The sequence below is a fragment of the Aspergillus ochraceoroseus genome, assembly GCF_002846915.1.
Source record: "Aspergillus ochraceoroseus IBT 24754 chromosome Unknown P175scaffold_12, whole genome shotgun sequence".
NCBI lineage: Eukaryota > Fungi > Ascomycota > Eurotiomycetes > Eurotiales > Aspergillaceae > Aspergillus > Aspergillus ochraceoroseus.
Genome location: NW_024468487.1, coordinates 395,957 through 420,180, shown reverse-complemented (window position 1 = coordinate 420,180; position 24,224 = coordinate 395,957). Strand labels below are relative to the sequence as shown.

At 50.2% G+C, this 24,224-nt stretch overlaps 10 protein-coding genes across 10 annotated transcripts; 7 read left to right on the top strand and 3 right to left on the bottom strand.

The window, feature by feature from the left end:
- Positions 1 to 1,079: 1,079 nt before the first annotated feature.
- On the top strand, positions 1,080 to 4,824 carry P175DRAFT_0512623 (putative serine/threonine protein kinase; the record flags this gene model as incomplete). The annotated part of the gene is made up of 3 exons (XM_040898693.1): positions 1,080 to 1,783; positions 1,866 to 3,584; positions 3,615 to 4,824. The coding sequence occupies 3 exons, from the start codon at positions 1,080 to 1,082 to the stop codon at positions 4,822 to 4,824; spliced, it is 3,633 nt and encodes a 1,210-aa protein (XP_040748542.1).
- Positions 4,825 to 4,944: 120 nt separating this feature from the next.
- On the top strand, positions 4,945 to 5,729 carry P175DRAFT_0116661 (uncharacterized protein). Its single transcript, XM_040892368.1, has 2 exons — positions 4,945 to 5,181; positions 5,463 to 5,729. The coding sequence occupies exons 1-2, from the start codon at positions 5,064 to 5,066 to the stop codon at positions 5,600 to 5,602; spliced, it is 258 nt and encodes an 85-aa protein (XP_040748541.1). The 5' UTR covers positions 4,945 to 5,063; the 3' UTR covers positions 5,603 to 5,729.
- Positions 5,730 to 5,855: 126 nt separating this feature from the next.
- Positions 5,856 to 7,003, top strand: P175DRAFT_0536355 (uncharacterized protein; the record flags this gene model as incomplete). The annotated part of the gene is made up of 2 exons (XM_040900302.1): positions 5,856 to 6,188; positions 6,266 to 7,003. The coding sequence occupies 2 exons, from the start codon at positions 5,856 to 5,858 to the stop codon at positions 7,001 to 7,003; spliced, it is 1,071 nt and encodes a 356-aa protein (XP_040748540.1).
- Positions 7,004 to 8,272: 1,269 nt separating this feature from the next.
- Positions 8,273 to 10,586, top strand: crzA (putative C2H2 transcription factor Crz1; the record flags this gene model as incomplete). Its single annotated transcript, XM_040894383.1, has 2 exons — positions 8,273 to 9,479; positions 9,562 to 10,586. 2 exons carry the CDS (start codon positions 8,273 to 8,275, stop codon positions 10,584 to 10,586), a joined length of 2,232 nt encoding a protein of 743 aa, XP_040748539.1.
- A 687-nt stretch (positions 10,587 to 11,273) lies between these two features.
- On the bottom strand, positions 11,274 to 13,337 carry P175DRAFT_0505304 (alpha-1,2-mannosyltransferase ALG11). The gene is made up of 3 exons (XM_040898066.1): positions 12,887 to 13,337; positions 12,673 to 12,808; positions 11,274 to 12,585 (listed from the first exon to the last, which is right to left on the bottom strand). The coding sequence occupies exons 1-3, from the start codon at positions 13,258 to 13,260 to the stop codon at positions 11,299 to 11,301; spliced, it is 1,797 nt and encodes a 598-aa protein (XP_040748538.1). The 5' UTR covers positions 13,261 to 13,337; the 3' UTR covers positions 11,274 to 11,298.
- Positions 13,338 to 13,636: 299 nt separating this feature from the next.
- On the top strand, positions 13,637 to 14,941 carry P175DRAFT_0505302 (putative mitochondrial export translocase Oxa2). Its single transcript, XM_040898065.1, has one exon. The coding sequence runs from the start codon at positions 13,746 to 13,748 to the stop codon at positions 14,742 to 14,744; it is 999 nt and encodes a 332-aa protein (XP_040748537.1). The 5' UTR covers positions 13,637 to 13,745; the 3' UTR covers positions 14,745 to 14,941.
- An 82-nt stretch (positions 14,942 to 15,023) lies between these two features.
- Positions 15,024 to 15,749, bottom strand: P175DRAFT_0446812 (uncharacterized protein; the record flags this gene model as incomplete). The annotated part of the gene is made up of 1 exon (XM_040894365.1): positions 15,024 to 15,749. One exon carries the CDS (start codon positions 15,747 to 15,749, stop codon positions 15,024 to 15,026), a length of 726 nt encoding a protein of 241 aa, XP_040748536.1.
- A 1,592-nt stretch (positions 15,750 to 17,341) lies between these two features.
- Positions 17,342 to 19,445, bottom strand: ptcF (type 2C protein phosphatase ptcF). Its single transcript, XM_040898064.1, has 3 exons — positions 18,687 to 19,445; positions 17,603 to 18,616; positions 17,342 to 17,552 (listed from the first exon to the last, which is right to left on the bottom strand). Exons 1-3 carry the CDS (start codon positions 19,205 to 19,207, stop codon positions 17,441 to 17,443), a joined length of 1,647 nt encoding a protein of 548 aa, XP_040748535.1. The 5' UTR covers positions 19,208 to 19,445; the 3' UTR covers positions 17,342 to 17,440.
- Positions 19,446 to 19,735: 290 nt separating this feature from the next.
- On the top strand, positions 19,736 to 22,182 carry P175DRAFT_0505300 (transcriptional repressor TCF25 family protein). The gene has a single exon (XM_040898063.1). The coding sequence runs from the start codon at positions 19,860 to 19,862 to the stop codon at positions 22,059 to 22,061; it is 2,202 nt and encodes a 733-aa protein (XP_040748534.1). The 5' UTR covers positions 19,736 to 19,859; the 3' UTR covers positions 22,062 to 22,182.
- Positions 22,183 to 22,492: 310 nt separating this feature from the next.
- Positions 22,493 to 24,037, top strand: P175DRAFT_0505299 (PQ-loop repeat-containing protein). Its single transcript, XM_040898062.1, has 5 exons — positions 22,493 to 22,684; positions 22,807 to 23,426; positions 23,598 to 23,647; positions 23,712 to 23,770; positions 23,839 to 24,037. The coding sequence occupies exons 1-5, from the start codon at positions 22,592 to 22,594 to the stop codon at positions 23,983 to 23,985; spliced, it is 969 nt and encodes a 322-aa protein (XP_040748533.1). The 5' UTR covers positions 22,493 to 22,591; the 3' UTR covers positions 23,986 to 24,037.
- Positions 24,038 to 24,224: the final 187 nt, after the last annotated feature.

Genomic DNA, 24,224 nt, shown 5'->3' with positions numbered 1-24,224 from the left:
TTAATGCGTAAGATTCAGATGATAGTACCTCCAGGCTCCTAGTTAGCTCTAAGTTGGAATAAGAATAGTATCAACCTAATGGTATGAATAAGTGCACAAGTCCTAGGATTTTCTCCATTCTTATTATTGTTGTGATTGTTCTTATTATAATACTACCAAATATTATATCACTAAGGAGAACTATAAAGTATAAACAAACCACATTGAGCAGAGAAAGAATTCCAGAGAGGAAGAAATGGAAATAATAACCGGGTCAATTCTGGTAAATCCTATACGCTGTACTGTCATGGCCGAGACATTCTCCCCTCCCTCTCTTCTTCTTCTTCTCCTCCGCTCAGAGTAGGGATTCTTTCTTCCCAGTTGTTCTTCTTTTCCTCTCTCTCTCTTCCTCTCTTCCTCCATTTTCCTTCCCTCTTCCTTTTCTTCCTTTTTTTTTTTTTATATTCCTCTTCCTCCTATTTTGCTTCCTCTACCCCTCCTTTCATCTTTTCCTTCGTCTCCCCCCCCCCCCCCCTTAATTCCCCCAGTTTTAATATATTTTCTTCATTACTTCGTCTTTTTCCAATTCCCCTACTTCTACTACTTCTCTTCGAAGTCCCCCCCCTCTATTATATAGGCGCCTTTTACATATCGCGCCCCCTTGTTTCTATACTTAGACGCACTCTCCTTTCAAAACCTTCTCTCCCTGTCCTCAACCGCTTGTCGTCTCCATTCTCGCCTGCGATCATCTCCCGTTTAGTCCTAATCATAACCCACTGCATCCTGGTGCTGTAGTAGGTCGACCTGCCCGAATCCGTTGTCTGGTACACGGTCTCCCAAGTCGAGTCAAGTTTCTATGACTGCCATCGCTTTCCTCCGAGTTGAACCCCGAAAGTAATACCGATTCATTTCACCGCACAATCGGGGCTTCGCATCTGTCGCGCCAGGAGACAACAAGGATCACTCCCCGCCCAAGAAAAGGTTGACAAAACACGGCGGACAGAATCGGAAATATATCCCAGAAATACAACCGAAAGAAATAGACAGAAGAGGATGCACAGATCTTGTCCGGGGAGTGGTTTGGTTACAGAAATCTGAAAATGACCGATCGGGCTGCGTTCACCCTCAGCCTGGAGGATCTGACAAACGTGGCATCCTCAAATGGTCAGATATCGGAACATATCTACAAGCAGCGGATGAATAGATCGAACGAAACTTTGGACTACTCGCGACCTTCGTCGTTGGAGATCGATTCCAGGCAGACCATCACCAAGCCGCCAAATGCAAAGCTCCCTCATGTGAGTGATGTGGCGGACGGCCAAGCATCTCTACGGCACCCTTTCCCCCATCTATATCATTCCTCCAGTACCTCCAGGTCACCTTCCACCCGAACCTCATCCAGTTCGCTCCAAGCGTTGAATGAAGATATAGTGGTCGATGCCCGGTCGGATAATGGTCTGTTTGGCCGAAACTCCACCTCTCGCAGAGTGTCGCAGATGGGGCAATCAGATACCTTCTCTACCGATTATCCCGTCTACCCTGATCAATCCTACGCCGTCCTACAATCTCAGATCCACCCCACCTATCAGCCCCCATTTCTACGAACCCGAAGTTCATACCCAACTGAAACCGCCTCCCGGCAAGGTCCAGCCCGCGTCTCTCGCACGGCGGGCAACACCCCCCTCTCTAGCCCGGGGTTATTCTCGGTCAAAACTCCCCACGTCGGCCCTTCCTCCGAGTCTGATGACGAGGGCCACGCCAGCTTCCCTCACCTGCATCCAACACATCTTCAGCCTCCGAAAGAGTAAGTTTTTCCTCTGCATCTTCTACCCTACGTGGATTCCTCTACCTCCTTCATCGTTCTCAGTACTAACCTTGATATGTAGAACACATACGGCCGAGGTGGATCGAGATCTTATAACCGGAAATAAGCTTATCAACCAGTACGAAATTCTCGAGGAGCTCGGGCGTGGCGAACATGGAAAAGTAAAGCTTGGTCGCCATCTAGCAACCCGGCAGAAGGTCGCGATCAAGATCGTCCAACGATACTCAAAAAGGCGCCGCTTAGGGAGATTGGGAAATGCTGAAGATAAAGTCAAGAGGGAGGTTGCCATCTTGAAGAAAGCCCGCCACCCGAATGTGGTAAGTCTGCTGGAAGTCATCGATGATCCGAACCGCCAGAAGGTTTATATAGTGCTCGAATATGTTGAGAACGGTGAAATCATCTGGCGGCGGAGGGGCCTCCGGGAAATTGTCTACGTGGACAAGCTCCGGCTGGAGCGAGAGAAGTCGGGTCTCGATGACACCCCGGCGTTTTTGGAAGAGAGCCAACAGTATATCAAAACTGCTCAACGCCTTCGACGGCAGCGAGAGAGGGCGCGCGAGCGCCGTCAAGCGCAGGCGGAGTATGCGCAGCAGGGTCCCATCCCTGCTTGGAGCTTGGAACACGGGGCCGAGTCAGACGACGAACTGGGCCCCGAGCTAACAATTGCTCGAACGTCGAGTCGCTGTGTTCCGAGTTTCGATGAGAACCATTCTTCCCCTAGTCACTCTCTGGCCTCAGCCCAGGAGGCGGCTTTGGCCGCGGTAGAGGGCACCATGTACGGGGCTTATGCCGATAATCCCTTCGAACGACGATTTAGCACCGCCTCGAGCAGCTTTGGATACGCCCCTTCCGAACCGGAGTGGCGTCCAGATGAGGACGACATGTCCTACGTTCCCTGTCTCACCATCAACGAAGCACGTACCGCATTCCGGGATTCACTGTTGGGTCTCGAGTACCTGCATTACCAAGGCATCATCCATCGTGACATTAAACCGGCGAATCTACTAGTTACAAGCAATTTCCGAGTAAAGATTTCAGATTTTGGGGTGTCCTATCTGGGACGACCGATTCGAGATGAAGACGAAGAGCAAATCGAGGAGACAGATGCGACAGAGTTGGATGATGCTCGAGAACTGTCAAAAACAGTTGGCACGCCGGCATTTTACGCACCTGAACTGTGTTACACCGGAGACGAATTTGTGGATAGCCTGGGCGGTGCACCACGTATCACCGGTGCGATCGATGTCTGGTCTCTCGGAGTCACCCTTTACGGGATGATCTTTGGTCGACTGCCCTTCATTTCGGATGACGAATATAGCATGTTCCAAACCATTGTGAAGAAAGAGGTCTTCATCCCGCGGAAGCGTTTAAAGCCCGTTCAGATGGATAGCGGTAATGTTGGACAGTGGCCTCACTCTGCAGGCCCTGACAAGCGGCTGGAGGACGAGCTGGCCTATGAGGAGGTTGATGATGAGTTATGGGACTTGCTGAAACGGCTACTGACGAAAGACCCGGTCAAACGTATCACGGTGAAAGAGATTAAGCACCATCCTTGGGTTCTCTATGGCTTGCCCAACCCCAGGGCATGGGTGGAAGAGACTGATCCCGGTTACCAAAGCAAGGGCAAGAAGATTGAGGTATCTAACGAAGAAGTCACGACCGCTGTTAGCAAAGTGCCGTTTATCCAACGTGTGCGGTCCAACGTTGCACGGTGGTCAAACTACCTCACGGGAAGGTCAAAAGACCGCGACAGCCGTAAACGGACATCTAGTACGGCTCGGTCAGTTGAATCATCCTCTACTACCTCCAGCAGCAACGCGTTTGGGAAGCATCTCTGGGAAGGCCGCCGACTCAGTCTTCGCGGGGACGAAGATTTCTTTCCGCGGTCTGGCCGACATGCCAGAGACGGTGAACACCCGCTATCGCAAAGTGTAACCGTGAGTCCGACTGGAGAGGAAAGGCATTCGTCATCGTCGTATTTTCAGGATCCCCGGGGTGGCTCCCTCTCGTCATTTGATCGAACTCCTCGCCCTGATCACCCGGAACGTGCCGTATCTACCTTGTCAACTGCCGAGTCCGCAAAAACGGTCAGGCCATCTGACCCTGCCAAACACTTTACTGGCCCACTCCGTCCTGTTACACCGGCCCTATCCGATCCCTCGGGAACGACACATCTCGGGGGCTTTTTCAGTGGCGCGAGTCGTCGACTGGCTAGAGGTCTCCAGCCAGGAGAATGGCGATCTGATAGACCCGCCTCTGGCGAGACTGCGTCTCTAGACGGAGACCGCCACTCAGAACCTAGCCTAGCCTTGAGCGTTGCCTCTGCCGTTGGTCAGATGCAGCAGTCGACTTTGCTCCCGAATGATAAATCCTCCGCGCGAGTCGAGAGCCCAGTCCCCACTCCAGGACACCGACGTAGTCGATCGCATCAGCTGAGGGGCAAACTTTCCACTGAGCCGCTCAGTCTTACAAAGGAGGCCTTGCTACGAACCAAGAATTCTGACCCCACCGTCCACAGTGGACATACAAATCCTTATTCCGAAAACGAGTCGTACCCTTCAGACGATCTTGCCCAAGGGGCAGAGCAGATTCGTCCGGACCCGGAGTGCACAGCAGCTTCAAGTACCTCCGCGGACCCCTCCAAAAGTGGGCTGACTACATCCCCTCCATCAGCTGCAACCATGTCTTCATCCTCCGTGGATGACTACACCAGCGGCATGTCTCAGAGCACATCGCATCCCAGCATTCCGTCCGTGATTTCGGGAGCTTCGTCTCTATCTGGAGAAGGGAATGGCCCGGACGACTGTGACACGGCTCAAGTTCCTCCACTCCTTCGCACCGGCGAAACAGTGAAAGCCAGGCGACCGAGCCCATCGCGACCGCCAGAAGACGACGAGTCCCGCTATTACTGTGATGACGAGGAAGAAAGTGGCGATGATTCAGATGAGGGTCTCGTCATTGGTCAAAAGAAACCAGTTTCCCAAAAGCCCGCCATTCGTATGGGTACCGGACCAAAATAGGGGCACAATGCAGGCCAATCGTGCTCTTGATCCCGTTTCCATAATTCTCCTCCCCCGCCTTTTTGGCAACGCTGGCGGCTGTGATGCCAACTTAGATAATTAATTGAACTATATGAACGAAAGGCCGAAACCTAACCTTTGCGTCCTTCCTCACCATGTCTTCCGGGGCGTGCCATCATCGCCTTTTATGACCTTTTTTTTTTTTTTTTTTTTTTCCCCCCTCGTTTCAAGGGCTCTTGATGATTTGCGTGTATATCATTTTACTGGGGGATTGCTTTCTGGTTGCATGTTTCTCGCTCACATACAGGAACCTACGAAAGGCTATCTATGTTGCTTGTACATATATTCGCATTGGCGGCAAGTTCTCTTCTTTGTTTCTTTCCACTCCACATGATTCCCTTTGCGTCTTTCTATATTTGGTCCCACTTGATGCGTCCGAGTTTGGGGAACATGTGCGATTTCCTGTCTGTAATGTTCACTGACTGGCTGGCGGAGGGTGGACCAGGGGTTGAGATATAGGGTATTTTGCTTCACTTTCTCGGCAGCACGCAAGCGGTCGAATGCTGTCTGGTTGATGATGATGGTTGACGACTCGGATTTAAAGAACGATTGCTGATTTTATATATTGAGATGAATAGACCGTCATCACTCCCCTACTAGACTTCCCATAAGGACAGATTTGTTTTATCCGGACCACGCCAGACGAGGAAATTCCTCCGTCGGCCAGATGTACGGAGTAGAGTATGCAGATTCTGCGAAGGGGTTCCTCCACCAATGAATACTATCCAATTCGAGAGTCGTAATGTCGACCTCGTATATTTCAGGAGGTCGAAAGGGTTAGGGATCCATTTAAAATCGAAGAAGGAGCTTAGTTTCAAACAACCGGAGAATGTCCTGATTAGGGGCACTGGTATTTAAGATGTCTGGGTGTTTCTCTATTTCTGCTGGATACCTAGATCCCGAGATACCTACAGAGACAGATACCTCTCTCTCTCTCTCTCTCTCTCTCTCTCTCTCTGGATCCCCACAAAATGACGTGGATTCCTTTTCTCTTTTGTCTTCCTCTCCTCGTGTTAGCGAATGCGGCTGGTCTGACCTACCACGGAGCAGATCTCTCGTCCCTTCTCATTGAAGAAAAGGCCGGAATCACCTACAAGAACCTCAATGGCCGGCCCCAAGCGTTGGAGACCATTCTCGACCAGCATGGGGTGAATTCGGTTCGGCAGCGCGTGTGGGTGAATCCGAGCGACGGGTCGTATAATTTGGATTACAACCTGAAGCTTGCGAAGAGAGTTAGGGCAGCGGGGATGAGTGTTTATTTGGATTTACATTTGAGTGATACCTGGGCGGATCCGGTTCATCAGGTTTTTTTTCTTCTTCTTCTTCTTTTCTATATATATATATATATATATATATATGGATAGACTGAAAGTTATTCTAGACGACACCATCTGGCTGGTCCACCAACGACATCGACACCCTCACCTGGCAAGTCTACAACTACACCCTAGAAGTATGCAACGCCTTTGCCGCCAACAAGATCGACGTCGCCATCGTCTCCATCGGAAACGAAATCCGCAACGGGCTCCTGTGGCCCCTGGGCGCCATGAGCAGCACCACCACCAGCCACGACCACATCGCACGCATCCTCCACTCCGGCGCCTGGGGCGTGAAGGACTCCAACCTGCCCACCACCCCGAAGATCCTCCTCCACCTGGACAACGGCTGGGACGCGCCGGCGCAGGAATACTTCTACCAGTCGGTGCTGGCGACAGGGTCCCTGAGCGCGTCGGATTTCGACTTCCTCGGCGTCTCGTACTATCCGTTCTACAACCCGGCTGCGACGCTCGCGGCCCTCAAGCGCAGTCTGGCGAAGCTCTCCTCCACCTATGGCAAGCCGGTTCTGGTGGTGGAAACGAACTGGCCGGTGTCTTGTCCGCGGCCCGCGTATGCGTTCCCGGCGGATCTGGCGTCGATTCCGTTCTCCGTGGCCGGACAGGCTGAGTTTCTCGAGAAGCTTGCGGGCGTGGTGAAGGCGGCGGGTGGGGTTGGGTTGTATTATTGGGAGCCGGCGTGGGTTGGGAATGCTGGGTTGGGGTCGAGTTGTTGGGATAATTTGATGGTGGATTATACTTCTGATGTGGTGAGGGAGAGTGTGACTGTTTTTGGAAAGATCTGATATCTCTCTGTATATCTCTCTGGATTGACATGGGAATGATGCTTCAGCTCGGGGCTGTGCAGAAGCTAAGCGTCGGGAATCCACTTAGTCCTTAATCAGGATTCGCACGAAAAGATTAACCTCGGAAGTTAGAGAGAGTTCTATTCGGGATAATTCAAGAATTTGTCAATCAACAAGTGTCGTTTATAGAGGATCGTAGAGGTTCATCAGGCAGGTTCACGTGTTAGAACAGAGAACCAGAAAGGAGAAACAAGAATCGAGGAAGGCTATCTATATCTTCTTCTCTTCTCTTCTTCTCTTCTCTTCTTCTCTTCTCTTCTTCTCTTCTTCTCTTCTTGTCGCTGGTAATTCTAGAGTTAGATGATAACCCTAGGTATGCCTTCCGGTGGTGCCATAACACTCCACTCTCGATCTAGCAAGAACAGATACACCCGATTCAAATCAAATATCACACACATCAATAGATATTATTAGAATCTTTCGAGTATTAGAATACTTCATCCTCCCATATTATGGTATTGGTTGTGGAGCAAATCTGCCTTGTTGGATTCTCACAGAGAGAGCTTCACTTCACGATTCAGCCTGTTCCTAGACCCTGCAGATATCCCTTTTATTTTAAGTATACTCTTGGTTTATTTTTATCTTCTCCATCAGTCTGTAATCTGGAGGAGAACCTGTTGTAGAAAAAAACCAATCCATGAGGATGGCCAGAGGTTGTTCAGGCAGCAAGGCATTGAGGGAGAGAGATTCTCTCTCTCTCTCTCTCTCTTCATCTTCTCATCTTCTTCTTTCTCTCTCTCTCTCTCTCTTCTATCATCCTCTCTTCTCTTCATTTCATCTCCTTCTATCAATCTATCCTTCATATCTCTCTCCCGTTTCATCCTCTCTCTCTCTCTCTCTCTCTCACCTCATCCCTAGTAATGTGAAACTCCCCGCTTTAATTCTCCCCTGCGCCACGAGGCTGAATCGCAACCTGCCTTCCTTTCCTTTCCTTCTTTTTCGTCCCTCTTCTCCCTCACCCGCGAATGAGAGCGTAATCAACCCCTTTCTTCATTCCTGTTATTATTATCATCCGCCCATTATTCGTGGTTTTGCTTTTCGGTCCCGGCCCCTCGCTGCGATTGCGTCCCACTCGCCCAACCCTTTCTACCTACCCCCCACCTCCCCCGTTGACTTTCGTCCGATCGATCTTACTCTTCCTTCCCGTCACTCAGCCTTGCTACCTCGCGTGGTATCTATTCTGGGAATCATCCTGAATCTTTGCGCACTATGGATTCGCGGGATGCGCTCCCGGACTCAGGGCAAGCTTCTGCTGCTCTTAAAAGCCGCAGCGTCAGCCCGTCGTCGTTTCACCACCAGCTCTACAACAACCCGTCGTCCGGCTTGACCATTGACCCCTCCGTCACCACCTTCCCTCCCTTCGCCAACAATCCTACTGCAACTACAACCACCGATTCCTTTGCCTACTCTTCCCCGACCTATCTCTCTGCGGCCGACCAGACCTTCGCGCCCGCTGATCTCCAGATCCCGCACTTTGACCAAGGGGCTTCCGAGGAGAATTTCTCGAACCTCCTGAATTCCAGTCCGGGGGACTTTGACTTCTACCAAACCACGACCCCCAATCCTACCACTGGCACTGAATACGACCCCTCGCTGTTGCTTGACCCTCAGGTTCACGGACAGTCACAGGCCCTCAACCAGGCTGTCAATCCGGTCGACCTGGTGAGCCAGATCCCGTCTCCGCACCCCTCCGCTGCATCCCAGACCTCGCCGCTAGAACAACAAACCCACCATTCCTCCCCTAGCCCTATGTCTCCTCCCGGCTCCACGGGGCCGTTCTACACCCCTCAACACTCTCGCCATACCTCTCTAGATCCTGCCACCGCTGCCTACATGACCGTTTCGCACCCCGAGTGGCAGGCTGTCATGGCCAATTCATCCTTCCACGGCCATCGACGAGCCCCCTCTGAGGTCTCGGATGTTTCGTCGGTGGCCCATTCCCCGTATCTACAGCAGCATGATACTTTCGATGCTGTTGACAATAATCCATCCCCCTTGCTCGCCCCCCAACCCGACCCTAGCCTCTATGACAACCCGGCGTTGGGATTTGAGTCATTTACTTTAACCGATCCTCACCAGCAACAACAACAACCGCCGGGAATAAGTCCCGGACATAGCCCATACCTCTCTCCGCAGCTGATGCCCCAGCAAGGACAGGAAATGATCCCAACCGTACCATATATCTCGAATCCCGCAACGAGTTCACCATATCCAACCCCTTCCACCGAGGCTTATGCAAATGGCACCGAGGGCATGGTTTCGCAGGGGAATATTAGCCCGGGAGATATGGGACAAGCATCCCAGATGGCCCCGCCTTCGATCAATGTCGAATTCGCCCCTCCCTCAAGAACCCAAGTCTTTTCTCAGGATAAGCCCGGCGCAGACATGGATTCCTTGAGCCCTCCTCCATCATTGCGTAAGATTTCTCTTTGGCTCCTTCCTTTCCTTTCCTCCCGGGAAATTGAAATGCGATTGATATTAACTGGAGACTTACACAGGTATCTCTCGACTGCGCAGCAAGTCTGACCCTTATGCACACGGTCCTATATCTCGCGCCCGCTCTCCATCATCCCCGTTAGCTACACTGGATCCTCTAGCTGCATCGTCGCCGCGGTCATTGTCGCCCTTTGATTCCACGGGGCGTCATCCGTACAGCAACCCCAGCTCTAGGGAACCCTCCCCCTCTCGATCCGCCAGGCGTCTGTCAACGTCGTCAATTGATAGCCGTAACTATATCCTCGGCCTGGCAGACCCGCAAAGACCTGGCATCAACTCTAGCGACAAGCGCGTTCAAAAGCATCCCGCTACCTTCCAGTGCCATCTTTGCCCCAAGCGCTTTACCCGTGCCTACAATCTCCGCTCCCACCTTCGTACCCACACTGATGAACGGCCATTTGTCTGCACGGTTTGTGGAAAGGCTTTTGCTCGTCAGCATGATCGCAAACGTCATGAGGGCTTGCACTCGGGCGAGAAGAAGTTTGTTTGTCGGGGCGATCTAGCCCGCGGGGGGCAGTGGGGATGTGGCCGCCGATTTGCTCGTGCGGATGCGTTGGGTCGGCATTTTAGGTCGGAGGCCGGCCGCATTTGCATCAAACCATTGTTGGACGAGGAGTCTCAAGAGCGCGACCGTTCCCTCATGGACCAGCAACAGCAACAGCAGCAACAGCACCTCCAGCCTGTTCCGCAACCTCTCATGGTGCCTGGAATGGATGGCCAGCATGCTAGCAACTTTGTTCTTCCTGCCGCCCTCCTTGCACAATATCCAGCTCTCCAGACTTTGCAATGGGATCAAATTTCAGCGGGTGCTGATGACCCAACTGATATTAGTGGACGCAGCAGTTTTGATGCTAGCTCGGGTGGTGAATTTGGATACGACGATGATGAATCCGGAATCAGCGCCTCTGGCATCAGCGGAGGATACGCGAGCGACCAGGGCAATATCTACGGAGTAGATAATCATGGTCAGATGCTGGTCAATCCCGGCGAGTCTACCTACCCAGACCTAAAATGGCGGGATCAATAATAAGACTTTTTACCGACCTAACCCTTTTGCTTCTCTCCATCTTCTTCTCTTCCTCCTTCTTTCTCTTTTCGTTCTTTCTTTTTTTTTTTTTTTTTTTCACTTTTCTTCGCTTAGTTATCAAAGGAAGCTATTATCCTTTGCGTTTGAGAAAACTGCCCTTGAGGAGGGCTATGACTGATTATATAGAGGGGACTTTGGCGTTGAGATACAGGATGGGAAGTAATCGACCCCGATGTTTTGGATTGATATCCTCATTCCGCCACCTTTTTTTTTTTGGTGTATTTCTCTTACTTTGATTCCTTGTGGTCCATGGACCACACACACACTTGTTATGCGTCTACGATGAACTCGACTTCATACCCCTGGGAACTTCATTCTGTTTCGTTGTGAGGATACCCTGACGGGCTGCTTCTGGGATGTCAGTTTGGCCGGTGTTTCCCCCCCCCCCCCCCCTGATATTAATTTAAAATTTCTTCTCTTTTCATGCGTATTCTATTCATTCAGATAAGACTTGGAGCCATTTACTTGATTCTAGACGTTGCAATTGCAAACGATCTATTTCTACCTAAGGCCTAAATGAAGAGAATCCGATATAAACTGTAATACACACACACACACACACTCACTCACTCACTACCCGTAACAAATCTATGAGGATGTCCATGGAAAAAAAAAAAAAAAGATAAGCTAAGAAAAAAAAAGAGAAGAGATTTCACGCTGTCATCCTAACCAACTTCCCAATCTCCCCCACCCACTTAACGGCAAACTCTTCCTCGGTGAATCTCAACGCGGACTTCCTAGCCCTTAACCTCATGGCCATCTTCTCCTCCGCCGACAAGGCCAACGCCGCCTCAAAGGCCGCCGCGAACTCCTCCTCCGTCTGGGCGTGGAACCCGGTTGCGCCGTCTCCAAGGTCAACGACGATATCCTCGCGCGGCCCGCCAGAGTCGTGGACGACGCAGATCAGGCCGGCGGCCTGGTACTCGACGACGCAGATGCCGAAGTGCTCGTTCCACATTGCGTTGACGCCGACAGAGGAAGTCGAGAGGTGCTGTAGGATTGTAGGCCACGAGGCGTCGCAGAGGAAGGTGGTTTGGTCGCGGATGCGCAGTTCGTGGGCGAGGAGGCGGAGGTTGTAGATGTGGGTTTCATCGGGGCTGGCGTGGCGGACGGACCCGATGAGGACGAGTTTTGGATCCTGGGGGGCGACGTTGTTGGCATTATTGTGGAGTTCATGTTCGGGGTCGTTGTCAGCGGGCGAGGAAGATATGTGGTGGTGGTGGTGGTGGTGGTGGTGGCGGGTTTTGAGGAAACGGGCAAAAGAGCGGAGGACAAGGGGGTGGTTCTTTTCGGGACGGAACTGGGCGATGTAGAGAATGGTCGGGGTGCGGAGGTCTCGCTCGGTGGCTTCGGAGACAACGATTTTGGATTCCAGTTCCGAGACCGCCGTGGGCGGGAAGATGACTGTGGGGTGGTCTGGGGATCCGGGTGTATCCTTGGAGGTGGAGGTTAGGGCGGGTAGAGACGCGCGAGAGGGCCCCCAGAGGGCGCGGATGTGCGCGGCGGTCCAGGAGGAGTTGCACATCACGACGTCGACGTGGCTGCCGACCCAGCCGTAGAGGCGCGCAAAGGCAAGCCAGTACTTGCGTTTGAGAGTGCCCTTGAGACCCTTGCCGGCGCCGGCGTTGACGCCTTGGAGACCGGTCTGGTCGTCTAGCGACTGGAGCATGTCGGTGGAGATGGTGGGATAGTGCACGTAGGCGGCTGTTGGGACGCCTGGGAAGAGGAGCTTGCAGAAAGCGATCGCAAACGCGTAGCCCATGGTGTCGATGAAGATGTCTGGCACAAGTAGAGTGAAGGCGTCATAGCCAACGATTAGAGAGCCAAGGGACTGGCCCAACAGCGTCATGTAGGGGTACATGCTGCTCTGGACATATTTGCGAGATGTTAGATAGAGCAGCTCGACTGTTGGTGCATGTAGTTGGATATTGAAGCGGGTCTATTTCCACGTTAGAGAATGGGGCGCGGATTGGAGAAAGAACGAGAAGAAGAAGAAGAAGAAGAAGAGGAGGAGGGGGGGATTTACTTGGACTCTCTCCAGCATAGTGGCTTTGGTCACTTCATAATCGCCTGTGTAGATAGCACAGACAGCTTTGGGCCATCGTTTCTGGGTTGCTCGGACAGCCTCCCAAAGGACACGTTCGCCGCCGCCACCAGCATTGCTATGCCAAGTCAGTCCCAACACACACACACACACACAAAGATCAAAGAGTATAATGGAAGAGACAGAAATGAAGTACCAGAAAGGGTGGAAGAAGCCTATGATCCCGCTCCAGTCTTCATTCTCCGAGGGCTGGGAATTCTGCTTGCCAGCTGTTCCGGAGCCGACACCTGAGCTAGACGAACTGCTGGATGGGTCGACCTGCTCCCAATCTTCATCCTCAGCCTGGGTTGCCGAAGAAGGAACCGTTTTCGGCCGTTTTGAACGCAGTTCTTCCTCGTCCGCTCGAACACGATTAAGAATGGCCTCCCTGCGAGACTGAGTTCTCTTGCGAATCACCCATCCTACGCAGCGGAGTACGATTCGGAGCAGGCCCAAAGGAAGCTGGGGAAGCACCACGCAGGCTGCAAGGAGGGCCAGCAAGGTGATTAGGGACTTGAGAAGAAACAGCATCATGATATCCGCGGGATAGAATAACCTCTCAAATCATTCCTGTCCGCGACAGGCTGTTGTTGTGTTCTCCAGCTGAGGTGTTGTTGATGATGATGTTCTTCTTCTCTTCTTGTATTTTGCTTTTCTGGTCTTTTCTCTATCGATAACGCAATCAGTTTTGTCCGCTCTAGTATGGTAAGGTATGGTAAGGTAAGGTATGGTATAGTATGATATTACAATACAATACAATACAATACAATACAGATATACTTGTTATAATACAGTATATAGAAATGAGGCTGCTGCACCGCCCACGTGATTGCTCACCTGATGGGCTTATAGGGATCTTTTCTGCTGTAGAAAGCTTTCAGTGTTATTATTTGTTTATCTCAGGTGTGTGGAGTGTTGTATGAGTATTCTCAGTCCTTCATTTCTTTATTGTATTATATCTTTTATTTTATTTTTTTTTCAAAGAAACCATTAAAAAAAAAGTCATCAATTGAATCATGAGAGCAGCTCGTGTTCCCTCCCAAATCGTGGCTTTCCAGCAAGTCCGGCGCTTCCATCGGACGAGACCAGCTTCGTTCATAAGTGAGGTGTTGGACGTCTCCTCCGGCTTCATCCACGGTGTACACTCAGTCAGTGGTCTGCCATGGGTATTATCTCTTCCATTGACTGCTCTGCTGGTCCGAATGACAGTGGCAATGCCCCTGCAGATCTACAGCAAAGTCAATGCCCGAAAAGAACGAGATCTGGCCCCGATTCTGACCTCCTGGAATAAACACTATCAGACGCAAATTAGAGAGAAAACCAAGTTAAGACCCGCAGACAAGCCGCTTCTCCAAGGAGAGGCTGTGAGACTGCTGGCAAAGGATCTCAAAGAACAGCGAAAGGTCCTGCATAGCCGCTGGGGTGTGTCTCGATTCTGGAAGCCCGCCAATTTTCTCCAGGTCCCTATCTGGATCTCTATTATGGAAAGCCTCAGAGCCATGAGCGGTAACGACAAAGGTCTAGTCCCTTATCTACTTTCTCTTGTTGAGCCAGCGTCGTCATCGGAGGCCGGAAAATCGCTCCATTTGGCCGTGGAACCCTCACTTGCAACGGAGGGTGCACTCTGGTTCCCAGATCTCTTAGCTGGCGATGCGACAGGTATTCTACCAGCTGCCCTGACGCTGTCAATTTTGCTGAATGTCCACCTGGGTTGGAAGGCTCCGAAGTTGAATAGCCTTGCCGAGCTACCCCGTCTGGAGATGGCGAAGCATCTTACGGTACGCGGAATACGAACACTCATTCAAGTCCTGGCGCTCAATATCGGGGTTTCGTCCTATCTGTATGAAATGCCTACAGCCCTCATGGTCTACTGGATCAGCAGTTCAAATATTGCTACATTGCAAACATATCTCCTGGAAAAGTACATGTTCCCCACCCCGTCATTAAAATCCTGGAGACAAATTTATGTGAGGTTTGGTCGGCCCCAACAGAAAACTTCTCCATTAGAAAACTGAAAAAAGAGTGTACATTGCGTCTTCGAATCCAAATGGCTGAATTCCTGAAAAGAGACGAGATTTCTGAAAAAAAAAAAGAAGAGTTCCTTCCACAATTCTGGAACGAGAAAATATTAAAAAGTGAACATGCTAAAAAGAAAAAGAAATAAAGAAAAAAGAAAGAAAAGAAGAAGGAAAACAAAAAAGGCCCGAAATAGGACGAAAATGACAAAAGTGACAGAGAAAAAAAAAAAAAAAAACAAAAAAAACAAAACCCCATAAAACTGACATGATGGATTCTCAATCCAAATACTCCGGCCCAATACTCAGAGGAGAGGCCGTGAGAAGAAGTTTACGACGAGATACTGCAGCCTGCAATTCAACCCAGGTCAGATTCAAATGAGGTATCTGCGCCATTCGAAGGCTGAGGAACTCGAGGCTAAGTCGGGACGGGAATACCCAGCTATAGTCGCCCCGAAGAGCCTCTGGGTGGTCGCCCAGGTATAAGGCAGCGTACGCATCGTCATAACGAGTCCATTCAGCAGGGCCACCGCCGGGAAAGACAGGTTCAAGATATTGGGAGTTTCTGGGATCGAGCTGTTCGATATCTAGTTGCTGAGACCCGCTGCGGACATCGGGATGCGAAATGTTGGCTTCATAGATTACACCACGGGCCTCCGCACGCTGCAGAGAGTGGGTTTCGCCAGGGAGATAGGTCTTGAGGAACGTGATTTGCTTGTAGGCATTCACACCGCTCAGTCTTTCAGCAACAAAGGTCTCCTCAATAGGAGGGCTGAATGCAAATACGGCCTGCAGGTGATCAGTAATGACAGGAACGGTACCACGGCACGCCCAGAGAAAGTAATCATGGTGGGTATTCCAACCGGTGGGCCAAGTGCTCTGGGGTGGTTCGTTGTCTTGCGGGGACGGATTGTTCAAATTGAAATTGAGTGCCAGGCTGCTTCTTCCATGTGTGGTGGAGGAAAGCGGTTGGCCTCTCGTGGGCTCTTCTTCTTCATCGAGCATGCTAAGACTGTCCAAATCTCCGAGAGGCTCGTGTCGAGGTCGTGGAGTGCGAGAAACAATTGGACGACGTATATTCAATGCTGCAGTGGTAGGGATCGGTCTATTCTCTCGATTCATGGTTCTCCATGGGTTGTTTTCATTGTTTTCCTGTTGTTCTTCCAGTTCGTCCTCCGAGTTCGGCCAGAGAGCCAGGGGCCCTCCCTCGCGGTTGGAGAGACGGGACCTGACCATAGCATCCACCATTAGAAACCCGAGGCCTGCCAATTCAAGGAAGCTCATGAACGATTCTTCATCTGTATTATCCTCCTCATCGTCGCTGAATGGGTTGTCATGATGGTGGCCAAACGACATGATTCCTAAAGCTTCCCAATCAGTTAGAGACAGGTCAAAAACTCCTAAGAGCCAGGAAAATCACGTACTTTCAAACCGGAAACTGCTGCTGGAGAAATTAAACGAATGGAGTGCGGCTTCTCAATCTGAAAGACCTTAGGACTCGAATCGAGGGCAGCAACATACAAGGAGCGAGTCTTACCAGTGCTGTGTTGGTTATGGTTATTGATCCAAACAACCCACAAAGTTAGCAATTTGAACGAGAAGGAAGAAGGAGAGAGAGAGAGAGAGAGTCGAGAGACAAAGATCATGTGTGTACAAAGGATGCAATGAAATGAAGCTAAAAAGAGAAGCAAGATACAATACTCACAATAACACTCAGCTAGAGAGTTAGTAGTGCTTAAGAAAAGGTAAAAGAGGACCTAAAAACCCCTTTCCTTAAATACCTTTTATCTGTTGTCGTAGCCTGAACCACAACAACATCACCTGGATTCGAAGTAGGGAAACCGGATTCTGGTAGGAAACAGTGAATTTTCCTAATACATATATTTATCTCCCGTTGGTTGACTCTGCCCATCCCATCCTCTTTCCTCCCCAGATTTCCATTCAGTATTCATTCACTACTACTAATCTATAACTTACCTACAAGCAGAGCTTCGTTAGCCAGCAGCAGCATCTTATCTTATCCTGCCAGGATATTAGTTTCCATATTGATTTTACTCTGCAAAATATGACTGACTACTGACTGACTATATCTAGGGAAATCTGCTTAAAAAAGCCTGGCATGTTTCTTGTTGCACTGCTTCTGTTATTCAGGGCACAGTGACTCACGTGGTTTGCCTAAAAATATGACTCACGTGATATTCACTGATTTGTTGAATTTATTAGGTTACCTGGTAGAGGTAGCTTAATGGTTAATTGTAATAATAGATTTCTATAGTTAACTAGTTAGTTAGTTATGTCCTGACCTGTTAAAAGGTGGCTATTCTGCCTAGTTGGGGACATAATATCACAAGACCTGATTTATTCCCGACAAAACTCTCTATGCTTGTGTTTACCTTCCTTTTCTCTTTATATGGCTTTTACTTTCTTAGTCTGGATTTTTCATGCTGAAGTAGAAGAATAATAAATGGGATTTGTAGCCTTGTAGATGTAATTCTGCGTACATGAAAGTGCCAACCCGGCCCCAACCCGAACCCAGGGTGAAACGCCGACTCTGAACTATCGTCTCGGAATAGACCAGAGAGAAGGAAAGGTAGATAAAAAAAGATGACTAACTATGGGAGTATCATGATGCTCTTTTCAAGAATGAAGACGGAGAAAGACGGATCAAGAAATATGCGGGGACTGGCCGTTAGATATCAAAGCTTGGCCTTGACGTTTTCCTCCGACGCGCTGGCCTCTTCGTTAATGGAAACGGTGCGGTTATCTGGTCCTTCGCCGAAGAAAATTACTTCAACTGTAACGTCGTCACTGTGATCGGTTAGCAAATGGTTTGCTCTAGGATAGGTGGATTGTCTTACCGATATCGCCGAGAATAAGGGCTAGGAAGAGTCAACAAAGCGCAGACCATGTCGCTGTCCTTCCCTCCCATCGCGTTGCGCACAAGGTGAGTGGCGGCGTTCTTGTCTTGTACTACGAAGCGGCTGGCAGCGCCTGAGATATCGTACTGTTGTTGACGGATAGGTCGGCGCTGGCCATCGGTAGATGTCTCCTTCGGGGCTTCGACAGGTAATTGGTTGGCCTCGCGACCAAACAGGCTTTGAACCCAGGTCTTGTTGCCACTGCCGGCTCCCGCCTTTTGTTCCTCAATCCACTGCCCAACCAGGCCAACAACTTCTTCGTTGCTCAACATCTCCCAGAGACCGTCGGTTGCAAGCACAAGAAAGTCGCCTTGGTTGGGTTCAACCTTGGTGGTTGTGATTACAGGCTCAGCAGTGACATAGGGAGGAGTCTTCAATAGAGGATGGGGCGTTCGACCGAAAAACTGTCGCTTGATCTTATCTTGTGTTTCCTTGCTCCACTTGTAGAAAGCATCTCCGAACGACCGACTGGGTTCCAGCTGACCGAGGATTCTTCCGTTACGCACCACATTGGGCTCACCAGGGTGTTCTTGACGTAGTCGAGTCATCTCAGAAGGGGTTCCACCGGTCTGATCCTCCGAGAGAGCCGTTGCTGACCACTTTCCATTTGGACCCCGACGACCTAGCACCGCTCGTGAATCACCAGCACAAGCAACCTTCAGGTCCTTGGTCTGAGAATCATAGAACGCAAGTAGTGCACATGATCCAGAGAGCGCAGGGGCAAGCAATTCGGCCGCAACACGTCGCGAGTTGGACTTGAGTACCTTGTCGACGCTGTTGTGAATTATATCGTTGTCCAGACGAACAAACCCTTGCTTGATAGCGGCATCCACCGCTGCGGAGGATGGCACAAGCAGTGACGCGTCGGAGGCGGCTGTTTTATATGTGCTGTTTAGCTCTCGGGCGACGTACGAAATGAGGACATTGCGCAATTTGGCGGATGTTGTCCAGCCACTAGGCAGATATGTTAGTAAAGCCAAAAAGAGGCCAGAGGACGCTGTAGAACCGGGCAGTAGGAACTCACGAATGGCCGTCAAACACTGCCCAGAACATCCAGTCACTATTGGCTTGGCCTTGTTCGGCAACGGCTGAGGAGGCCGGGACCTCGACGATCTTCTCCGCATGGTCATCCTCAATGGGAGAATTGCTTGGAACCTGGACCACATCATAGCGGACAACCCCCTTACCCCGATTTACCAAATATGACTCCTCATTCTTTCTCAGTTTCTGGGTTGCTTGCTCGGGAGTGAGCATCTCTAAAACTCGGCGGTCCGAGTCATCGGTGTTTTTGAACAAAGGCTGCTCTCCCGAAAGGGTGGCGGTATAGAACTGGTCGTGATCAACTAACAAGGCTCGACGAGTCGTTTCGGAAGGATCTTCTGCGTGGGCGCTGGACGTTGTTGCTATGGAGCGAATTTGCGAAGAGGAAGTCACGTTGAGACCGGCCGCCGTGGGTGTTTGAGACTTGTCGCCCTGATAAGCGTACCAGGCTCCAGAGGCGACGACAGTTGAGATCACAGCAACCGAAAAGGTCCGTAGATGCATGGAGGATTGTAGGGAAGCAGGAATGAAGGCAGGATATTTACCCGAGGTATAGGGCCGGAGTCCTAGAGGCCGGGTGCTAGTAAATGATACAGCACACGATTTTCTACCAGCGACCCGCCATACTGGTGCGCGACGAGCTGTACGGAAAGCTTGGAGAGCCGCACGACGCATTGAGTCAGCGTGGTAATAATGAGAAAAAAAAAAGAGAACCGTGGCTTCCAGCGATGCTGGAGTTCCGAGGGAGGGAAATGGAGGAAGATGAGAAGGGGAAATGAGACTGGATTCTTCCGGTTGGTCACCATATAGTAAACTCCTGCCCCAGGCACTCAGCCAGGGAGCAAGCAAGCACGTGGATCTGATCAGGTGATGCGGTGAGTAATCTAATACATTAGATACGGTATTGTATTATTACTGATCCTGTTTTGTAATTTACCATAGCCCGCACTAATCCCAATTCAGCTGTGTCGTCATTCCCCGCGATGATAAAAATCACCGAGTAATCAACTTCACTGTGGAAATTAAACGAGGCATTTCTGGACATTCTTGACCTCACCTAGCAGAAGATTACTGGGGAAGGAGTATAGGGTTACTTTAGCTCCTGTTTGAGCTTGTATATATATATATTTTTTTATTTCTATTGTGATCTTCCTGGATGTCCTCCCGCGCGATTCGCAAGCTGCAGAAGCTGCGCGAACAAGAGTTGCAGCAAGCGGAACAAGAAAACTATGACTCGAGTGAAGAGGAGATTGTCTCGAGGTCAGCGAAGCCGAAATTGAATGCTTTTGACCTCCTAAATGCAGGGGACGAGGATGAGGACGAACAGGAGTCTGAAAACGAGACGGACGTTCCGGGGCCCGTGACTCACCCGACTGAGGAAGTCTCTCCTCCTACACCGGTGGCATCTGTGGAAAAGAAGAAAAAGAAGGGAAAGAACAAGAAGAAGAAGAAGAAGAGTGTCGCGAAACAAGACCCCATAGACGTCGAGCCCGATGATGGAGACCTAGATGAGATCGACCGTGCGTTGAAGGAGCTGGCTGTCGATAAGAACGGAGATGCTATGACCGAAAATCAAGAAAACGCCCTTGATAATTCGTTCCCCAAGACACCCGAAGATCTTCTAGGCATTGACCCGAAGTTTCTCAATGCTACGAACGAGATGCGAAAGTTGTTTGGCAATGTTGTGCTAGAAAATTTCGACCAAATAGATTCTGGACCAGGCCGCAGGCGAGACAGAGCTCGAGAAACGGTTGATTTAGGTCGGGCCTTGACGGGCAGATATAGCCCAGCAAGTAGGGGACAAAGTTTAGCAGGCGTTACCCAACGGAGGAACATTCTGTTCCAGGGCAAGGATGAATGGCCGCGTTCTCCCAGCGGTGGTCTTGGAATGGAGCTGGTTGAAACGCTTTCGAATGGAGTGACTCTCTACCGTGTCCTGCACAATCCTGCATACAAAGATGTTCAGAGGCAGTTTGAGATTTGCGTGGAGTCGATGGACCCGCAAAGAATGATACACCTTCTCCAATACAATCCTTATCACATCTCAACCCTCCTTCAGGTGTCCGAAATAGCAAAGCATCAAAGTGATCATGCTGTATCTGCGGATCTCCTTGAGCGAGCGTTATTCAATTTTGGAAGGTCAGGTCACTCATCATTCGGAAATCGTCTGAAGGAAGGGAAGGCGAGACTCGAATTCGTACATGACGAAAATCGAGAGCTTTGGCTGGTGGGCTGGAGATACATTTCAAACCTAGGAATGAAAGGCACTTGGAGAACCGCATATGAGTGGGCCAAGTTCTTACTGAGCCTTGATCCGAAGGACCCCTATTGCATCAGACTTTTACTTGATAACCTCGCTCTACGTGGAAGGGAGTACTCTCATCTCGTCGAGTTGTGCACCCAGACTAGGTTCAGCAAGGAGTGGGAATATCTCCCAAATATTCAATGCTCCCTAGCACTAGCATACCTTCGATTAAAGAAGCCAAAAGAGTGCCGGGAGCAGCTGCGCCGTGCAATGGCCCGCTATCCGTGGGTATTTTGCAAACTAGCGCAAGAGCTTGATATTCAGCCGATGCCGAAGCGGATTTGGGGTAAGATGCCACCAACCGACGGCCATGAGCTGTTTACCGAACTATATATTGCGCGGGCCAAGGATCTGTGGAATACACCAGAGGTAGTCTCCCTCATTGTCGAGGTGGCGGATACTCTCCCAGAAGGCGACGAACCTATTGAGCCTCCAGAGATTACTCTGGATATTGCGCGACACGTGGTTCTCTCGGATATTCCTCGTGTTACGACACATTTGCCCGGGCGCTTTGTCTCTGGGCGAATCTCGGCATCTGATCCTCTTCCCCCGTATGAATCCGAGGCATTTCGCCAGCAATCCGATCCTACTCCGTCCTATCTATCCCAAGTGCCAGAGGGTGGACGACCTCAGTGGCTCCGTAATCTTTTAGACCAGCTCAACAACGGTGCTCTTCAGTTCCCCCGACTTCGACGGGGTGATGGGGAAGAGCCAGCGGATGAGGGCTCATCAGACGAAGAAGCCCACGAACCTCATAGACAGCCAGTAGGAGGTGCGCAGGAACAGGTAGTCCTCGAACATTGGCTTTTGGGAGACGGATTGCACAGCCTAGAGGCCTTTATCCGCCAGTATGGAGTTGACCGGGGCAACTGGGATCTGGAAGTGGACTACTCTCCGCTCCATGACTACGCGGACGCATTAAATGCCATCCAGCCTATTTCAGCTCGAGATAGATTACTGGATGGTGCAATTCTAGAGGCTCTGGACCCAATGGTTGTGGACTTGCTGCGAGAAGAGCTTGAGTTTCTGCAGGCGGGCGATGAGGAAGTTTGATACCCAGTGCAATCCTTCTATTCAGTCATAGTTCAATACCTCCCTAGGTAGCAGGTGTACTGTACTACATTGAGCGGTTCAGGAACCAATAAGACTGAGATAAATCCAAAGTATTCCGTACAATGAATCCAATCGTATCCACATCTTGCTTGTTTTATGCAGGAATCGCTGCAATTAATGTCTGCCGATTGGTTGTTGGGCTGCATGGGTCTTCAACAGATCTCTGATAATTATGGTGTAGTTTATAGATCATAACAGGATCTCCCTCACTTTCAGGAACATTTCTATGCGAAAGAGAGAAAATCGACAACGTAGTTAAACAACCTCAGGAATCTCCAGCTTAGTCAAACAAAAATCTACGGATCCACCCCGCAATCCACCGACCTTGGAAAGCTTCAAGATTTGCTGTTTCGGGTTTATCTTCTCCCTTATCTCGTCCGTCTTTTCCCTCTCTCTTGCAACCCATGCAGCCTTCCTTAGACTTCTCCTCTACCTGAAATCCCACAGACTCTATTACCGGACTTTCAGCCATGTCTGGAGTAGAACCAGTCCCGTTAACACCGCGGGAAGCTGCATCAGGACTGCTCGGCTCGATATCCCTGACCTGCTGGATTTTCTTGTTGGTATGCAGTGCCTCTTTCTCCTCCATTCCCTATCCCTCCTGTCCCCCCCTTCTTACCATTGCTTGTCCCGAGTGGTCAAGGGAGAAAAAAAAAAAAAAAAGAACTAACACATCTTTACACAGCTCCCCCAACTCATTGAAAACTACCGCAATGGCAATGCGGAAGCCATATCAATGCTTTTCCTCTTCGTCTGGTTCGTCGGCGATATAACGAACCTCATTGGCGGCGCCTGGGCCGGCCTGGTCCCCGTCATCGTCGCCATTGCCGTATACTTCTGTATCGCGGACGGTGTCCTCATCGCTCAATGTCTCTACTACCGGGTTAGGAATGCACGCCGTGTCGCTCGCGAAAGGCTCTCTTCAACTGCTACCCCTGAACCCACCACTCCGCTTCTGGGGCGGCGATTCAGTGATGTAGTAGTAGGAATAAGTGAGGATCCAGTGCGTCGTCGCGGTTCTCGAACGGGGCCCTCATACAGCGCTATTCCTGGTGCTGCGCCGCCTATGAGTCAGAATCCGGAAGATACGCTTGCGAAGTTAGTGGAGGAGAATAGTGCCGGTTCTTCAGCTTGGGTGAAGAACATCAGCAGCGTGCTGGCTATTTGCGTGATTGGTATGGCTGGTTGGACTATTGCGTGGCAGACGGGGGTGTGGGAGCCTGCTCCTCAGAGCGATAATGGGGGCGTGGATACGGCTTTTGGAGCTCAGGTTTTGGGGTATATTAGCGCTGTTTGTTACTTGGGGTGAGTGTGCTTTCTCTCTCTCTCTCTCTCTCTCTCTCTCTCTCTTTATGCTTTTAATATTTGCGCATGCGTGAATTTTTCTGCTTTTTTTCTTTTCTTTCTTCCCCCTTTCTTCCCTACCAACCTTGTTCACTTGAGGTGAATGAATGTGACTGACAGAATCTATTCTAGGGCGCGTTTACCTCAGATCTATAAGAACTACACCAACAAGTCATGTGAAGGTAAAATTTGGCCTAACATGCTGAAGTGATATTCCTCGCTAATCATGGTTATTATTTTCTTTAGGCCTCTCCCTGTTGTTCTTCATCCTCTCTTTGATGGGTAATTTGACCTACGGCGCTGGGGTAAGTTTCTTGCCCTTCTTACTTGCATATTATTATGACTTCAGAAACTAATTCCTAAATTTACGTAGATTTTGTGTCATTCCACGGAGAGGGACTACATCATTACCAATCTGCCCTGGTTGATCGGTTCCCTGGGGACTCTGGTCGAGGATGTGACTATCTTCGCGCAGTTCCGTCTCTACGTGGTCCCAGATTCGACTACGGCAGTGTTGTAATTCTTGACTTTTGATGGCTTTCTTTGCTGTACTGCCTTTTTTTTTTTTTTTTTTTTTTTTTTTTTTTTTTTACCGTCGCGTCGGGGTTAGTCTTGCCAAAAAAAAAAAAAAAAAGGCCTTGGCTGGGGTTGGCGTTGGTGTGGGAGAGACAGGCGCTGTATTTGTAGGCATGGATACATGGTATGGATGTACCTATGTATGTACAACTACGATTAGGTAGATAATCGAAGATACAATTT

Excerpts from the sequence above, each read along its gene's own strand:
- P175DRAFT_0505302 (XM_040898065.1), top strand. The coding sequence starts at position 13,746 with ATGAGAGCAGCTCGTGTTCCCTCCCAAATCGTGGCTTTCCAGCAAGTC.
- P175DRAFT_0505304 (XM_040898066.1), bottom strand. The coding sequence starts at position 13,260 with ATGCTGTTTCTTCTCAAGTCCCTAATCACCTTGCTGGCCCTCCTTGCA. Across the intron at positions 12,809-12,886 it reads GGCTTCTTCCACCCTTTCTG|CAATGCTGGTGGCGGCGGCG; the intron begins GTACTTCATTTC and ends GACTTGGCATAG. Across the intron at positions 12,586-12,672 it reads CTATGCTGGAGAGAGTCCAA|ACCCGCTTCAATATCCAACT; the intron begins GTAAATCCCCCC and ends ACGTGGAAATAG.
- P175DRAFT_0505299 (XM_040898062.1), top strand. The coding sequence starts at position 22,592 with ATGTCTGGAGTAGAACCAGTCCCGTTAACACCGCGGGAAGCTGCATCA. Across the intron at positions 23,648-23,711 it reads CACCAACAAGTCATGTGAAG|GCCTCTCCCTGTTGTTCTTC; the intron begins GTAAAATTTGGC and ends TATTTTCTTTAG. Across the intron at positions 23,771-23,838 it reads ATTTGACCTACGGCGCTGGG|ATTTTGTGTCATTCCACGGA; the intron begins GTAAGTTTCTTG and ends AAATTTACGTAG.
- P175DRAFT_0116661 (XM_040892368.1), top strand. The coding sequence starts at position 5,064 with ATGATTTGCGTGTATATCATTTTACTGGGGGATTGCTTTCTGGTTGCA. Across the intron at positions 5,182-5,462 it reads TACATATATTCGCATTGGCG|ACCGTCATCACTCCCCTACT; the intron begins GCAAGTTCTCTT and ends TGAGATGAATAG.
- P175DRAFT_0505300 (XM_040898063.1), top strand. The coding sequence starts at position 19,860 with ATGTCCTCCCGCGCGATTCGCAAGCTGCAGAAGCTGCGCGAACAAGAG.
- ptcF (XM_040898064.1), bottom strand. The coding sequence starts at position 19,207 with ATGCATCTACGGACCTTTTCGGTTGCTGTGATCTCAACTGTCGTCGCC. Across the intron at positions 18,617-18,686 it reads GCAGTGTTTGACGGCCATTC|TGGCTGGACAACATCCGCCA; the intron begins GTGAGTTCCTAC and ends ATATCTGCCTAG. Across the intron at positions 17,553-17,602 it reads CCTTATTCTCGGCGATATCG|TGACGACGTTACAGTTGAAG; the intron begins GTAAGACAATCC and ends AACCGATCACAG.